At 39.2% G+C, this 17973-nt stretch overlaps 1 protein-coding gene and 1 long non-coding RNA gene across 2 annotated transcripts; one reads left to right on the top strand and one right to left on the bottom strand.

Annotated features, from left to right (window-relative positions):
- Nucleotides 1–3785: 3785 nt before the first annotated feature.
- LOC117599753 (uncharacterized) lies at nucleotides 3786–9663 on the top strand. The gene is made up of 5 exons (XR_008305218.1): nucleotides 3786–3876; nucleotides 5919–6020; nucleotides 7429–7751; nucleotides 7869–7960; nucleotides 8090–9663. It is a non-coding gene; the product is annotated as an uncharacterized LOC117599753 (long non-coding RNA).
- LOC113525267 (endonuclease domain-containing 1 protein) lies at nucleotides 9562–11490 on the bottom strand. The gene is made up of 2 exons (XM_026911740.3): nucleotides 11085–11490; nucleotides 9562–10607 (listed from the first exon to the last, which is right to left on the bottom strand). Exons 1-2 carry the CDS (start codon nucleotides 11397–11399, stop codon nucleotides 9975–9977), a joined length of 948 nt encoding a protein of 315 aa, XP_026767541.1. The 5' UTR covers nucleotides 11400–11490; the 3' UTR covers nucleotides 9562–9974.
- Between the last annotated feature and the right edge of the window lie 6483 nt (nucleotides 11491–17973).

Here is a 17973-nt window from a genome sequence, read left to right as displayed (position 1 = left end):
CTGTTAGAGCACCATCCTCGAGAGGAACTTTCCTGAGGCAGCAGCTAAAGTTGTGAAACAGTGAAGAACCTTGTTGTGATCATTAACTTCAGTCTCTCTTTTGAAGCCCATGTACACTACATGACCAAAAGTTGTGGCATTAACACAGAGTTTGTCAACCCAACGCCCCCCAAACCTACAGCTAGATTTTGGAGCGTGGCTGTGGGGATTTATCCGTTCAGCCACAAGAACATTAGTGCAGTTGGACACTGATGTCAAGTGCGAAGGCCTGGCGTGCAGTCAGCGCTCATATGCATCTCAAAGCTGTTCAGTGGATTTGAGGTCAGGGCTCAGGCCACTCAAGTTCGTCCACACAAACCTTGGCAAACCATGTCTTTTATGGACCTTGCTTTGTGCACAGGGGCATTGTCATGTTGGAACATGTTTAGTTGCCCTTTAGCTCCAGTGAAGGGAAACTGTAATGCTACAGCATACAAAGACATAATACAAAGATTATTGTGTTCTTGCAAATTTGTGGCAACAGTTTAGGGAAGAACCACATATGGGTGTGATGGTCAGGTGTCCACATACTTTTGACCATATAGTGTACATATCGAGGATAGCCATTTTTCCTTTTGTCCTTAATAGAACAGAATATATCATCCCCATCTTATGAAGAGAATGTAGCACTTTGGAGAAGTTTTATATCTGTGCATGAAGCATAATTCCAATTTATGAATATTTAATGACTGACGATGACTTTACACAATAAAAATGTCACGCTTTTTTTTTTTAACTCGGCAGTAAACAAAATAAAGGAAAATATATAAGACCTTCTAATATTTCCATAGCTTAGTTAATTTGGCTAACAAAGCTTCTAATTATTCTATTACTAAATAAAATAAATAAGCCCCAACAAGCCGTGGATTTTAATTGTGCAATTGTTGAAGTAGTGATCAATTATGTTAGCTCTCCACTGTGCTGGTACAGGAGTGTTTGACTCTGGACAGGTGCATTTTAATTGCGCAGTGGCAGAAGCTAGGCCAGCATCAGAGAGTTTTTGTAAAGTGGTGCTTTCAAAGCAGTGGTTGGTGTAGATCGTCTTGGTGCCGGCTGCTTTACAAATCCTTGGCAACATGGAGCCAAGGAAGTTCTGTCTCGTTTAGCCTAGACAGGCCGGAGCCATCTTAGGTCCGTTGGGTGTGAAGGAATGTCTTTGTCCTGTGTGTGGTTGGAGAGACAGTCAGTTTCTTCAGTTTGATAGTCTCGATTCCTACACATTTTACAAAAACTTGTAATATTAATGGAATAATTCTTTTAATTCGTTATAATAGACATTTTGTTAGAAGCTTTTAACATTTCATTGTGGTGATTCACCACTTTAAAAAGTCTGGGGGACTGAAATATTGCAGAATCCCAGGAATGACCCATAAATACAAGAATAGATTTTTTTACTCCTGCCCCAAGAGCAGCATTATGCTGTGTTGTATATTAAAATTACCCCTTAAGATGTGAACATTGTCCTCACTGTCTTAGGAGAATTAAATGCAAATTTGTATGAGAACAGCATCTTACTCAAAGATCACACTCAATGTAACAGTTACTTAAACATACGAGGGAAGGAGCTGTTGACTTTTAAATGACAGAAAAGCCGTGAATTCTCTGTCAGAGTTCTGTGTTCTTGGACATTGGCTATAATGCAGACTGGCAGCGGGGTAGCATTGGAAAAGCCTGTTTGACTCTATTACCCCTTTGAGCAATTTTAGTGCTGCCCACTGTTAAAACATACGATGGAATAATTGGACTCAGAATCTAAGTGCTGTGCATTTTTGTAGTTAGCCAGTTATCTTGTTAGTTAAATAGGTACTCAGCAAACATTTTCCATCTAATATAACCTGGTCTACCACTCATTAGGCTTTCTTAACAGTTGAATTATCACTCTACATTAAGACAATATATTGTAAATGCACTTACCTTCGCATCTTAACATCTACTGAGCGACAGTTCTGGGGACAGAAATGCCTTGCTGATGAGAGAGGTCAATGGAGAATGGCCAGACTGGTTTGAGCCGGAACAAAGGCTACAGTAACTAGGATAACTACTCAGTACAATTGTATTGAGCTGAAAAGCATCTCAGAATGCACACATCGAACCTTGAGGCTACAACAGTAGAAGACCATGTCAGGTTCCACTTCTGTCAGCCAAGAACAGAAAGCTGAGGCTGCAGTGGGCACAGGCTCAAAAGTGGACAGTTGAAGATGTAGTTAAAAAACGTAACCTGGTCTGATGAATCTCGATTTCAGTCCAGGCTGGTGGAGGTGGTGTAATGGTGTGAGGAAGAATTGATACTGTTTTGAGAACAAAGGGAGGCCCTACCCACTATTAATGTAGTGTGCCTAATAAAGAGCTCAGTGAGTATATACATACAGTACATCCTCATGCACAAGCAAAATTTGAAAAATCACATTCCATGCAAAGAAATGTGTGTTTGCATGGTTTATGCAAAAAATCGTTTGCTTAATAAATGAAACCCCTGGTTTAGGCAGTTTCTCCAGTTCTTTCCGGCAGATCCTCTCAAGCTTAATAAGACTGGATGGGGAGCATCTGCGAACTGCCGTTTTTAGGTCTCTCCACATATTTTCTATGGGGTTCAATCTGGGCTACTCAAGGACATTAAGAGACATGTCCCAAAGCCACTTTAGCATTGTCCTGAAAGGCGAACCTTTGCCACAGTCTGATATTGTGTGTACGAGACCAGAGAAACAAATGCCTGCCATATGCTTTTTACTCAGGAGTGGCTTCTGCCATAAAGCCCTGACTGATGGAGTATTGCTGAGATGTTTTCCTTCCAGCAGTTTCTCCTTTCTCTGCCAAAGATTTTTGGGTTCTTGGGCATTCCCCCTGGTCATTCCCCTAAAATCTTCCATTTCACAATGATTTAGCCCACAGCGCTCCTGGGAAGATTCAAAGTTTTAGAAATAGTTTTATAAGTTACCCTTGCCCAGATATTTTGATTGCAGTTTATGAACAGTTCTGGATGTTCCAGTAGATGCATAAACAAGCTTCAGTTAGTCCAGAATGCAGCAGCGAGAGTCCTTACTAGAACCAGAAGATTTGACCACATCACCCCTATCTTATCCACCCTGCATTGCCTCCCAATCAAATTTCGTTTTGATTATAAAATACAACTATTGACCGGTCTCGCACCACAGTACCTGAGCGAACTTTTGGTCTTTTATGATCCGCCACACCTACTTCGATCAAAAGGTGCAGGCTATTTGTTGGTACCTTGAATAGTGATGAATACAGCAGGGGTAGAGCTTTCTCTTACAAAGCCCCACAGTTATGGAACAGACTTCCAATTAGTGTTCGGGACTCAGACTCAGTGTTTAAGTCTAGGCTGAAAACACATTTGTTTAGTCAAGCCTTTTGTGAATAGTTTTTTCTTAGGTACAGGAGCAGGTCTGGAGGGTTCACAGGCATAGTGTGTTGTGGTGAACTGGGATGTTTGTATGCTGAGTTGAATTTTGGTCTGACACTGTGAATTGTGGGACTTTATGCACAGAGGTGTGTCCCTTTCTATCATGTCCAATCAAATAAATTTGCCACATGTGGACTCCAGTCTCCTGACACCAGTGCCTTTAGCCAAAAGGTACTTTTGCATGGGGACTCACAGGTGCTGCTCTGTGATTTGTCTAGCCCTCCTTTTTTTTTTTTTTGTGACCCACCTCCATCTCCAATTTCCATCCACTTTGTTTTGGAAAATAGGGAGGTGGTGGTTTGCATTAATCCTAAAAGAAGCAGATAACAGCTCAGTTAATCAGATACTGCAGAACATCTCTACAAGACACAAAAACTACAACATTCAGTAGAATGTTTACCTCTTTCACATTTCAGGTATGTCTCAGTATTCTATTGAAATACTTCAGCTATTTTGTGCCACTTAATAAGTGTAAATGTTTTATGGAGCTTGACATTAATTTCTAATTTTTAATATATTTGTGTTCTTTAGACCAGGGCTGTGCAGAGATCTGTACAACTGGCAGGTTATTACAGGCTCATGGATTGAGGTTTTAATCAGAATCAGAGCCTCTGATAGGTTTATTTTAGATAGTCTAATGCTGTGTGATATCTTTAATTATATAGCACTTTTTAAATTTGAGTTAAAAATCATTAAGTGCTTAACATACTGAAATATTATAAGTAAAAATCTAGATATTTATGATAACCAATATACAATCACTAATAAATTGAAAACATGAAACCATGTAATGTTTTCATTGTTCCAGCAGGTGAGCTGTGCTAATAATCATAAATCATCAGCTGTGAAAGTCCGACTACCTCACAGAAGACACAGAGTAGTGTTAGCCTGAAGTCCCTGAGTAATTAGTTTAATAATTAATTTATTATTAATTTAGCATTTATGATTTTTCTGTTGTATATCACAGAAAAATAGTTTAAAAAATAGTTTAATGTTGTTAGCCTATTTAACATGCGACTTTTAGGAAATCTTGTACCCAATCCTAAGCATCAGGGTTGATTGAAAATACAAACAGTTTATTGTTGTTAGGGTATTTAACACATGATTAGGAAAACTTGCACTCACCCCTGAACATCACTATTGATCCAAAATACAAATTTAAACAGAAATATACTACTCTACTCTACTCTACTCTACTCTACTCTACTCGAATACCGAACTTTAATACTGTTGATATTAAATGTAAAAATGCTGACTGTGGGATCTACATGAAATACAGTGTGCCCTTAGTTATAGTTTAATTTTAATTTGTGCTACAATACAATTGTAGTACAATACAATTCAGCTGTCAGGTTTGGATGAGTCTGTGCCCATGATAGCCTCAGATTCCTGTTCTTGGATAACAGGAGTGGAACCTGATGTGGTCTTGTGCTATTGTAGCCAATCCACCTCAAGGTTTGATGTTTTGTGCATGCCGACTTGTTTTTCTGCTCACCACGGTTGTAAAGTGTGATTGTTTGCAGCTTGAACCAATCTGGCCATTTTCCTCTGACCTCTCTTATCAACAAGGCGTTTCCATTCAGGGAACTGTCGCCATCTCGTTGTTGTTTTTTTTTTTGCCCCATTCTGTGTAAACTCTAGAGACTGTTGTGTGTGAAAAATCCCACTAGATCAGCAATTTATGAAATACTCAAACCAGCCCATCTGTCACCAACATCCATGCCATGATCAAACTCACAGTGATCACAGTTTTTCTTCATTCTGTTGTGTGATGTGAACATTAACTGAAGCTCTTACAGGTGTGCCTATTAAAGTGGATGGTGAGTATCTACACTGTATTTCTTCCAACAGCACATACTACAGTATTGCTCTACTGAACAGCCCTGAAAAGAACCTTTCAAAAAGGGAGCTCTACAGATATCAAAGGGGCAGGTGCTTGGGTGCACACAGCTTTCCTTCTTTAGACTATTTTGTTATTTGACTTATATTTTAATGTGCAAGGGTGATAGGCAAGACACAAGTGCATAAATTATGCACATGAATCATCATCAAAGTCTGTAGGTGAAAACAGAGTCAAAACAAGGAAGTACAACAAGAAGCCAGAAACAAGAAACACAGGAAAAAGGCTAAGACTTAACAATACAAATGCATAAAATTTTACAAGTAGATCAAGACACAACAATGTTAAAACAGGCAAACTAATCAATGGATGAACCTTCGAATATCTGGACACACTCGGGGAAGACAAGGCAGGACAGGGGTGGAGACAAAACACAAATCACTACAAAGGCACAAATGTCAATGTAAATAAAGTGTCACATGAAGGGAAACCAAAACATGAACTGTGCAGATCATGTCAGGGTATTCATGACAAATATGTTGTGGTAGTGAATGAAAATTGCAATGATTTGTTTGTAACTTTGAATATAAATTATATGTACTGATGTGGTCCTTGCAGTTATCGTTTTGACTGAAGTCACCATTTTGATCAGAACTGCTGAGGGATTTTAGGGATCAGTGATGGAGCAACATCATGTGATCATACTCCTGTTTGTCATAGGTGAGAGAAAATAAATTTGTGTGTGTGTTAAATAACATTACAAAGACTCAAGTTTTTATTGAGCTTCTCAGTGTGTGTGATGTTCTAAACAGGTAGTCCTACTGTGTGGTACAGGACACAGCTAACAAAATGAACTGTAATAATTAGGACATGTAGCACTAGAGGTAGATTTAGTGAAATTCAAAATATATGCAAAAAATATAATAAAGAAATATTTTATAATTCAATAAAAATAACAAAAGATCTTTCACACTGAAACGATAAAATTAAATAAGAAAGTCTGTAAAAGCTCTAATATTGCATAAAACCATCAAGACTCTTCTCCACATGATTCACCCCTCTTGAAAAATGGGCTGCAGTAGAGCCTAACAACGCAGGTGGACATCATGTGTGTAAAATAATTACTCAAATGAGTTGGTCAGATAGAGCATGTACAGAAAAATACCCCTATTTGTGTTTTGATGGTGAGAATCTACATATTATTAATTACGTTCCTATTTTCTCAGCAGACAATGTTGTCTTCTAAAAAACTAATTGTGAACTGTATGTATTCAGTGTGCTCACTGACCTTAAGTGTGCTCTCACGTGCAAAAAATATGAAACAGAAAATCTTAGAACACATTTTAGCTATCAGACAAAAGCAATTAAGATCTTATCAGACAAAAGCTTTATGATCCTTGACATTTAGTGCACTTGGGGCAATGTTTTACTGGTTCAGTCTATGCATGGCTAAAACTGTGGTGCTTTTGCCCTATTTTCCCCATTTGCCCTTATTTCTTTGATTTCTGAGAAACTTCCTGTAGTTGAGCACTGGTTTGTGAATGGAGGGCAGAGCCGGGAAAAGTGAGTGGTAAGGAGCTACACCTATATAGGATTTGTCTAATGAGTGTTCTGTGTGATTAAAAAGGGAAGAGACTAGCCACAGGAGAGAGCTGAGTAGCACAGAGCTGGTGTGCAACTGTAATCCATGTCATTGAGAAGCTGAGCCGCGGGCTCGATCGGGTGTCCACACTAAGATTGTTGTCGATATGGTGTTGCTAAGGGATCTCTGGACTACCATGTCTTTGAAGGACAGGTGAACCGGCCCAGCGTGGGAACGAAGCAGGTGAAAGGCCTGTAATGATCTTGGTAGTGGGATAGCGCCTCTGTGCTGCTCAGCTCTCTCTGTCGTGGTTCTTGTTTCTCCCCTTTTTTGTTCTTGTCACTGCTCACTGAAACACAGAACACTCGTTAGACAAATCCTGCACAGGTGTAGCTCCTTGCTACTCACTCTTCCTGGCTCTACCCTCCATTCACAAACTGGTGCTCGACCACTCCCTCACTTCCACACTTCCGTTTAGGGTTTTTATGTTGTAATCTGTCTACATTTTTGAATATTCAAGTGTAATCATGTTTTATAATCTCACAGTGACAAGGACAGCTACATTTACTTCTCTGAGATGATGACTTGGCTTGTAGCTCAGAGTTACTGTCGACAGTATCATGCAGACCTGGCTAGCACAAGAGATGCAACAGAAATCTCAGAAATACAGGGACTAATCTCTGGCTGGACATGGATTGGTCTGTTCAGAGACACCTGGAAGTGGTCTGACCAAACCAACTTCCCTGCCATCAGCTGGATGTCTGGAAAACTTGATAATGCACTGGGGTATGAAAATTGTGGTTATTTAAATAACAATCAGGCTGCTGATGCACTGTGCTCAGACATACTGCTTTTCTTCTGTTACTCAGGTAAGTTAAAGTTTTATTCAGTCTCATATTTACACAAATTTAAACAGCTTTTAGAATGTAATTTTAATTGTGTGGTCATGTTTCTGTTTGTATGGATCTTTGCATTTCTACATTTAGTAATCACAGGAAAACAACAAATCGTAAGGGTGAAGGTCCGGGCCAATCAGGATGTGAATAAATTTGCAGTAAAGGCGGCCATCTTGGAGCAGGTGGGTCTCATCCTTCACAAGACCTCACTTATAATGTATTGTATTATAATCTGAATCTGACTGATTTACAGGAGATTAGTGTCTCTGTCCTGTATTATTTATTAATAAAAGTCTTATTCTGCTCTTTAGATCAAACAGGAACTGAAGGATCATGGGATGGCAGAAAATATCACAGTGAAATGGAGAAAGCAACCAGATGGAATGGTGTTTCACAAGTAGAAAGAAAATAATACTACAGTAGCAAAAGAAGAGCAACATATCAAATCATGATCACACATCAAGTGCATGATCCACTTTTAGTGTGAGTAGTTTATTGAGATGTAGTTCACTATTAAAAGGATGGTGAAAGGAGAAAAAAATTTACCCAAACTTTCTCTTTTGGTTAATTTCTATGGTCATATTTGTATTTTTCATTTAGTTGTATTTGTATTTTTCTACAACAAATGTAGTCAATAGTCAATGTAGCTGTAGTCGATCTAGTTTTTACTTCTGTAGTTTTATGGATATGAGATATATGAACTATGTGATATATACGAATAAGTGGATAATGTGCCCCTGATATTTCCCCCTGCTGAGTCTCCATCATCTGCTGGAGTTCACTGTGCTTCTTGTTTGACTTGTTGAATCATCTTTTTCTGCAACATATTTAATTGTAGACCATGTATTTAGTAGCTAAATACACAAAACTATTAATACCTTTAGATTATAAGCAAAATATAGCATTTAAATAAAGAACAAGCTAACAAGAAAGAGAACTTTTGTGTCCTATATTTTATTAAGAATTTTTCAACCTCATGATTAACTAACCTGAATGATAAAGAAGCTGCTTGCTTATCTTTAGGAAGGATAGACACAGTGCCTATAATTTCACATGAATTAATGTTAATTGTTCATTGGTCCAAACTGGGGTCAGAGCTGTATTTATAATGCTGCTCAGAGTAGAATTTTAGACTTAAGTGGTAAAAAAATTCTTAGAAATTAGAATTTTCCAGAGCTGTTTTGTAAACATGATTTAAAATTCAGCACTGGCAGCACTTCTCTTTAGCACTTCTCTTATTTAAAGTTGACTTATTTTATCTAAAGTTGACTCTTTTTTTTAGCTGCCTTGCCACTGTACTTGCCCCCAACAGGAAGCTCAATGCATCCAGCTGCAGCAAATTCCTTGGTAGTCCTTCAAATTACACTGGAGGGAGCGTGGTTGAGTGGTGGCTGTGGACGGAGAGAGCAGGGTTGGTTGAAGCGGGTAATGTGTGTTTGTTCTCACCTGTGTGTTATTACCGACAGCCTACTTATATGCCTGTTTTCCTTTCAGTAGATGCTGTGAGCCAGAGAGAGATGGAGCTGATGAAGCTGACACAATACACCCACCTCAAACCTGAACTTAAATTTGAAGTTGAATGTAACAAGCTAGCTAAATGTTTTGGTTTCTTTTGATTTTATTTGTATTCAGTTAAAGAGGCACTGCTGAAAAGTGCTTGCACGAGAAAAAATAAGGAAAATAAAAATAAAAGAAGAACAAAGATCTGTAAAAGTTCCATCAGCTGTCGTGTACAGATGGAGTTGCCGGCTACATAAAACCCCATTTAAATGTGGCAAATCAATTAAATTCAATTCAATTTTATTCGTATAGCGCTTTTAACAATGGACATTGTCACAAAGCAGCTTTACAGAAATATATAAATTCAGGATGTAAATTTTAAATTTATAAATTTATCTCTAAGGAAAAACTCCCTGAGATATGATATGATATGAGGAAGAAACCTTGAGAGGAACCAGACTCAAAAGGGAAGTCATCCTCATCTGGGTGACCCAGGATAGTGCACTTATAAACAATACATTATTATTATAATTATTATCATCAAATCAAATAGCACATAAATCAGTCAGGACAGTAATCAACAAGGGATGACCCCTGAGATTGAGGTTGCTATAAGAGGTGCAGGAACAAAACCTCAGTCAGAGACAACTGTGATTTGCTAAGTATAACACTTGGACAAGAGTAGAGGGTTCATGTTTAGTTACTAGAAAAGTCAAAACAAAGGTCAACCAGAGCATAATAAAATCTGCTTATGATACTCCCTTGGCACAACCCTCCAAACATGCTGAATCCTCCTTCTGGGTTTCCATAGAGAGGGGTGAGCTCCTCCTCCAGCTGCTTCACCGTCCTCTTCCGCACCACCAGTCCTTTAGGGTTTCTGCGGGCCAGCCAGGCATCTGACAGGAGAGCATTTGTTTTTTTGTCATGGCAGCAGTAGGCAGTCCAGAAATGTTCAGGGATGTTGACTCCTTCTTCGACAGGGATGTTATCTCTCTTGATCTGCAGCCAGGACTGGCCAGGCACCGCTCCAGTCACAACATGTGCAAAGCCCTTGTCACAGTTGTCCTGTATGAGCTTCTCCATCTTCTGCTCCACCTTGTGAGCCCACACATTGTTGTCTTCTTGAGATTGTGGTACGGCATTGGTGTGTGTGTAGGTGGCAATGGCACAGTCCTGATCATTATTGTGGCAGCGTGGGTAAAGGTGGCCCCTGGTGTAATCTTTTGCATGAGATGCATAGTCATCATACAGTGCCTGGTTTTTGCCTTTGTCTTTTGTCTCTACGGTGTTTTCTCGTGCCATCTCAGGCCCTAGATTGGGGTCATCAAGCTGGAGAAGAAAATAATGAAACTGTGAAACATCGTGAAATTGTCATAAAAATATATACAATCAAGAAGATTAATGTAGCACACACACTTCCCACCCACATTAATAAAAACACTTGCCTTACAACCATGCTCACTGACAACTTTATTAAGTACATGTATCTGAGAGGTCTTTGACAGTGGTCTGCCACCCTGTGGTCACAAACTGAGAAGCTGGAGAATGGTTAACACAAATTGTGCATAGCAACAGATGGGATATTTTTTTAAACTATACATCTAAAATGAAAAAAATAAATGTTTCTAGTAAAGTGGGTAGGAAGTGTATTTAATTCATTCATTGTTTAAATATATAAACAATAGGCTTATAGGCTACCCTATCAAACTATTACTTATTTAATAAATTATAAATGATTCAAAAGTGGTACCAGCTTTTCTTTTTGTCATATTTTAGTAATCAACTCTATATTAAGCAGAAACTCACCTGTGGCTCAATCTTCCACTCAGCTTTGTCTACCTTGTGATATCCTACATAGTAATAAGCAGAGTACACTGGGATCCTGCACTTTGTGTCATACAGAGTGGCGTATCTGTATGAATTGCTCCATTGCTGACAAATCTGCTGGTATCTCTTTGGATTTTGGCTATCATGAAGAACAGTGGGAGGGTAGTGGACATTTTGGTCTGATGGATCTTCAATGAAGAAATCAGGACATGAATCCTTAAAAGACTCTACCACCCTTCCATTAGCCAGGTACCCAAATGCCTGCAGCACGAACCCTAGGATGATCAGCTTCATCGTGAAGGTGAGGAAGAGTGTGATGAGGTAAATAATGAGTGAAGGACCTCAGAGTGAGGCATTAAATACCCATCAGCACAGAAGCAGGAGGAGACACAAGGCTAGATGGAAAAAAAAACTGAAAAGATTTTGGAAAGGTGGTTGACCTCTTTGCTGTTAGGTAACATGCCCCATGCTCCCATTGGATGGTTCAAGCCAGGCACCCAGGGATAGCAGCTGTCAGTGAGATTGTAGGGTTGCTGTTAAGAAATACGATGGTGGTGTTTAGCCATAGGACTATACGTCATGAGCTGGCTGTGTGGGTGGACAATCTTTTAGCTAGAGTTAGCAAACAGATAACAGAGTGTTTGGCTTGTTCAAAAGCTCAACAGATATATTACTTTTACTGTAGTAATAATAATAATAATAATAATAATAATAATAATAATAGTAATAATAATAATATCAGTAAGTCTCCAGAATTCCTTTTCCATCCTTACACCTCATCTCTACACCCAGCCTGTTTCACACAGCCTTCACATTAGCTTCACATTTGTTTTTGCTCTGATGTTATGATTTCATGATCTTGTAAATATGGCTTGAATTTCTCCATTGATTAAAATGATTTGTGACAGTCTGTCAGTTCAGCATGTACCTGCAAATCACTATTGGAATTTCATTTTTAGCAAATAACATAATAGCTAAATATTACATTGTAAAAAGTTTGGCACTTTCTGTTTAATAACTGCATGCATCGGCATGGGGGACACAAACACAGCGTGGTTAATCCAGTCATTTTTCCTGAAACCACAGTTAATCCGCACATTACAAATCCATTACAAAATGGCCATTTCAAACTCAATATTTCTCAATATTTTGTTCAATATTTCCATAATTATAATCTTTTTTTATTTTACACTGTCCAAAGTTGAACACTTGAGTTATCATTAATGTAGTATTATTTTTCTCAAATAAGTGGCCAGTTGCAACAAAAAGTTAAATAAAAGTAATGTTACATATTGTTCTATATGGTTATACGCGTATGTCCATTTGTACAGTATGTCCATTGCTTTGTGGCCAATATTGAAATTATGCTTCGTTAAGGTTAATTAATTATAATGTGCATACATTGGGTTTCAAGTCATAAAAAAATTATAATGAGCTGTTATGAAATATGCTTTAGCTCTATGAATTGTAAAAGAAATGTATCATTATTTAAAAAACATTCTATCATTTGTTTAAATGTGAAACACACATTTAGCATTGTAGTGGTGTCTCATTTTCTGCAAATGCAGCCTGAAGCTATTTATAGCCGTAGTTACTGGACTGTTTGATATTAGCATCTTCATTTAAAGCAAGACAAAAGATAATTTCATATATAAATGCATATGTGCTAACTATTTCATTTGACATTGTTGACAATTATGAGTAATTGTGGCCACTTTGAGTATTGCTTAATGCCATTTGGGCCATCTTCAGTGCCGGCAGTGTTTCAATGCCTCATCAATGACGTGTTGCAGGACATGCTGGGGAAATTTGTCCTTGCCTATATCAACGACACCTTGATATATTTCCCTCACCAAGCTACACACACCCAGCACATCAAACAGGTACTATCCTGGGTCCTTGCTAATCAGCTTTATGTCAAAAGAGAGAAATGTGAATTTCATGTGCACAAGGTGGCATTCTTAGGATACATCATTGGGCCAGAGGGGGTGCTCATGTACCAGCATAAAGTGTACGCAGTCACCAAGTGTCCAGTCCCCACCACAGTAAAGGAGCTGCAACGCTTCCTTAGGTTCTCAAATTTCTATCGTTTCTTCTTACGAGGGTTCAGCATCATAGCTTTGTCACGGACCACCTTGCTAAAAAAGTTAAGTAAACGACTGCAGTGGACCCCATCATCTGAGCAAGCCATCACAAATCTTGAGGGAGTGTTCACCTCAGCTCCAATACTGAAACACCCTGACCAGTCCAAACCTTTCTTCATGGAAGTGGACACCTCAGAGATGGGAGATGGGGCTGTACTCTCACAGCGGTTCGGAGAGAAGCCCAAGCTCCACCCAGTGGCCTTCTTCTCTAGGAAGCTACTCCTGCAGAATGAAACTATGACATCAGAAACAGATAGCTTCTTGCTGCCATACTAGCCCTGGAGGGATGGTGACACTGGTTAGAGGGGGGCCTGCACCCAAACCTCAGGTATATTAAAACTGCCAAGAGGCTGAATTCTCATCAGGCACGCTGGGCACTGTTCTTCGCTCATTTTGACTTCACCCTCTCCTACTGTCCTGGGTCCAAAAATATCAAGGCAGACTCTCTGTCCCGCTTATACCCCACTCCTCCTTGTGAAGGCCCTGAGGAATGTATCCTCCCTGAATCCCATTTCATAGGAGCTCTAATCAAAGAGATTGAAAATGCTTCAGAGGGAAGAATCAGCACTCAGTGTCCAGTAGGGAGGAAGTGTATACCATCAGCACTCCACGATATGTTAATCACATGGGCCCACAACTCCCTGGGACACCCTGGTACTCACAGAATGCAATAGTTGCTCCAAGGGCCAAACATGCTGCAAGACATCCAGAAGTTTGTCTTGTCCAGGAAGCTGGCACGCCGCTACATCACCCCTTCAAGATCTTGCAAAATATCAATGGCATCACCTATAAGCTGGAACTGCCACACTACAGCCAAATACCCAGTTAAGACAGAAAGCATACCGCCCACCCCCCAACACCTCTTGACATCGAAGGAGAACCTTCGTACATCATCAATGAGATCTTCGACTCACGATGCAGAGAAGGTAAACTTCAGTACCTCATGGACTCGGAAGGCTATGGACCCGAGGAGAGATTCTAGGTTCCAGCTCACGATGTACTCAACCTACTTTTATGCCATGCCAAAGGAGTATTCTGCTCCCAGAGGTAGCGATTTATTACATACTGCTATGAACCTATTTGTATTTACTCTCTCTCTCACTTGTATAACTCTGTATTTATTCTTTCAATACTATAGCCCTATAACAAAAGAAAAGAAAGTCAATATATAGAGGCAATTAAAGCAAAGGACAGTGTTGTTGTTAAAAACCCTAAAGAAGTAAGAGAAACTATCCATAAGCTTTGTATAGATATGTATAAATTAATCAAAATTGATGATGATCTTTTAAGAGAATCTTTGAATTTTGAATCTAATATAGGCCTACTTCCGGCTAATTTAGGTGATGAAATAAAAGAGTATGAAGTCATTACTGCTAAAATCGCCAGGGAAGGATGGCCTCCCATTTTTATCATGTATGTTCTATGGATTTATCTAAAATATTGATCCGTGTGTTTATTGAAGTGAAGTGACTTGTGGCCAAGTATGGTGACCCATACTCAGAATTTGTGATCTGCATTTAACCCATCCAAGTGTGCACACACACACACACACCCGGAGCAGTGGGCAGCCTTTTTTGCTGCGGCGCCCGGGGAGCAGTTGGGTTGCAAGTCCGACTCTCTATCCATTAGGCTACGACTGCCCAATGATGGTGCCCAATGATGGTGCCCAATGATGGTGTTACAAAAGGTTATATGTATGATAGCTTTTATGATGGTCTTTTGTCGTTGTTGTATACAAAAGGTGAAGTGCATGATATTAATAACTGGAGGCATTTAACCCTTATGAACATAGACTATAAAATATTTGCAACAAACATGTTAAATACAGTTAAATGCAGTTAAATACCTTTTTTTTATGTGGGGTAGTTTAAATATTTTAGGGGAATTAGTTTTTGATAAGAATGGTGAATGCTTTTATATTGTAGCCCTGGATCAAAGAAAAGCCTTTGATTGTATTTCAAGGGAATAATTGTGGAAAATTTTAAGTATGTATAAATTTCCTGATAGTTTTATTAATATGATAAAATGCCTTTTTTTATTTCTAAAGTACAAGTTAATGTTAATGGTTATTTGAATGAACCATTTGAAATCATGCGTGGTGTTAAACAAGGGTGCCCCTTAATGCGGCTCTTTACGTCTTCGCTATAAGTCCCTTAATTCACAAAATACAAAACGACTCAAGACTTAAGGGAATTCATTTATGCAAATTATTTGCATAAATAAATGTTTTAATATGGAACAAGATATATTTTGTATGAATATCACATTGATAATCTGACACTCTCATGCCAATTTCTCCTTTACAACATCAGAAAGATTCATCCATTTCTATCCACACAGGCCACACAGGCAAGGTTCAGTACCTTGTTATTTTGAGACTGGACTACTGCAACTGTCTCTGCATGCCATCTAACCTCTGCAACTGATCCAGAATGCAGCTGCAAAACTTGTTTTTAACCTTTCTATCTTCTCCCACACCACCCCATTGGAACGTTCCCTCCACTGGCTTCTTGTTGCCTGAATCAGATTTAAAACACTGCTTGATGCTTGATGCTTGCTTACAAAGCCAAAAACGGACCAGCACCCACCTACCTTAAAGCACTTATCACACCGCGCACTGCATCATGCTCCCTCCGATTCTCTAGCACTGCTCGACTGCTTCCACCATCTCTCAGAGTACAAGGAAGACCTGCATCGAGACTCTTCTCTGTTCTGGCACCTAGGTGGTGGAATGAGCTTCCCCTAGATGTCCAAACAGCTCAGTCACTGGCTGTCTTCAAATGCCAGCTAAAGACCTACCTCTTCCTGAAGTACTTTATCACTTTATCTTGTGTTGTCTGTGTGCTTTTCTACTATATTACCTCCCCAAGAGAGACAATACAGATAGTATTCTTAGTCCCTGACCTAGTGAACCAGTATCCAGATGTATTGATAGAGACTTCAAAGCACTCCTGCAAGTCGCATTGGATAAGTGTGTCTGCTAAATGATATAAATGTAAATGTAAGTGCATCACCTCTATCCGTTTGCCTGACCTCATTGTTGACTTCTTTGACTCACGTGACCTCAAAGGGTTAGTTGTAATAGCGATCGTCAGGCTGGGGGAGGGGGAAAACATTTCCAGCCTGTTTGTAGCTTGGTTCTTATTCCACTCCAAACCTCCTTCACATTATTCTGCCATAGCTTGCACTCCAACTTGTCTCTGTAGATGTCTTTCACCTTCCAGAGCTTTTTTAAGCTCTGACTGAACTTGCTTAATCTTCTCTTTATCACCTGCCCTGAAAACCCTCTTCTTCCTATTCAGCAGGGACTTCAGATCCTTTGTAATCCATGGTTTGTTGTTGGGGACACAGCACACTGTCTTTATGATCAACATGTTTTCCACACAGAAGTTGATATTGTCCGTAATACCGTGGCTAAGTCCCCCAGTGTCCTCCCTGTACGACTCACAAAGCATTTCCCAGTCAGTCAACTCAAGTCCATCCTGTACAACCTCTTCAGCCTCGTTTGTTCATTTCTTCACCCTGTATGTACAGATGAGATGCACAAATTATCATCAGATCTGCCAAGGGGTTGGTAGCTGCTGCATCAGCGGATGGTAGGGCACAATAGCATGTGAAATTCCTGCAGCAGGTAATATGGCCACAGTCCAACAGTGAGGAGCTCAACATTTGGTTTACAAACCTATGCTTTAATAGTAATATGTCCAGGGTTGCACCATCACATGTTATGTTTTTATTTTGTCTCTGTGACCTTCATAGTCTTTTTTCCATTTGGTGATAAAATGAGCTAGTTATTTGTCTTCCTTCAGGCAAAACAGCTTATGCAAACCACTCTGTCCCTTTGTCCTACTTTCCATAAAACTCTGCCTAAACCAAATCAGAGTCACTGACACAGAATGATCTGAGATCAAAAGTTTGCAAACACACGGGTCATGACAGTGTGGTTGGTTATACAGATATTACTTCATTACACTGACATCTTTATTAAAATTCAGCCAGATGATTTTTCATTCAGAACACAGGAGAATGCAGACAAACAGTTGTGTGGAAGGTCTATGCTATTTCTGTTGCATAATATGCAAATAACACAAGTTCCACAAAAATATAATGAGACCCGCAAATAAATAGAAAGCTCCAATATCTCCAAAAGCGTAAAAATACACTCATAACAGACATGTGTGCTGTACTGAGTAACAGAAGAAGTTCATTACTAATTCACGGACAGAGCAAAAGTGATGATTACAAAGTTCCTCTCTTAGATAATAGAGTTCCAGTTTGTAGTAATTCTGATCATTTGAAAAAAAAAAAAAAACAATCATACTACACACACTTAATTTTAATACACACTGATTGTTTTGATCTTTATCATAAGTGCTTGTTGTAGGAGGCATGGCCATGCATGTTCTTAGTTAATCATTAGTTCATCAATAGTAAGTCAAAAGACCATAGGCCTGTTGCATGTGTAAACTGTGGCAGAAATTTGATTAATGTTAAAATGATCGGGAATGTGGGTTTGAGAGACCATCTAAACTAAACCTGGTCATCTAAACTGTGTTGAATTAAAATATTCCTCAGGGCATGTTTGGTACAGCAATCCTAGGGTGAGCTACCAAGCTGGGGGTCTATCCTGCCATAAAATGTATTGTGTCTCTTCCATTTGGTACTCTGATCATGATACACTTCAAAGAGGCTTGGGGTATAAAAAAATATTCATTGTACAAGAT

Source organism: Pangasianodon hypophthalmus, chromosome 19 (assembly GCF_027358585.1).
Source record: "Pangasianodon hypophthalmus isolate fPanHyp1 chromosome 19, fPanHyp1.pri, whole genome shotgun sequence".
In the NCBI taxonomy this organism is placed as follows: domain Eukaryota; kingdom Metazoa; phylum Chordata; class Actinopteri; order Siluriformes; family Pangasiidae; genus Pangasianodon; species Pangasianodon hypophthalmus.
The sequence above is the reverse complement of the archived record's forward strand: the minus strand, read 5'-3'. Positions and strand labels throughout refer to the sequence as shown.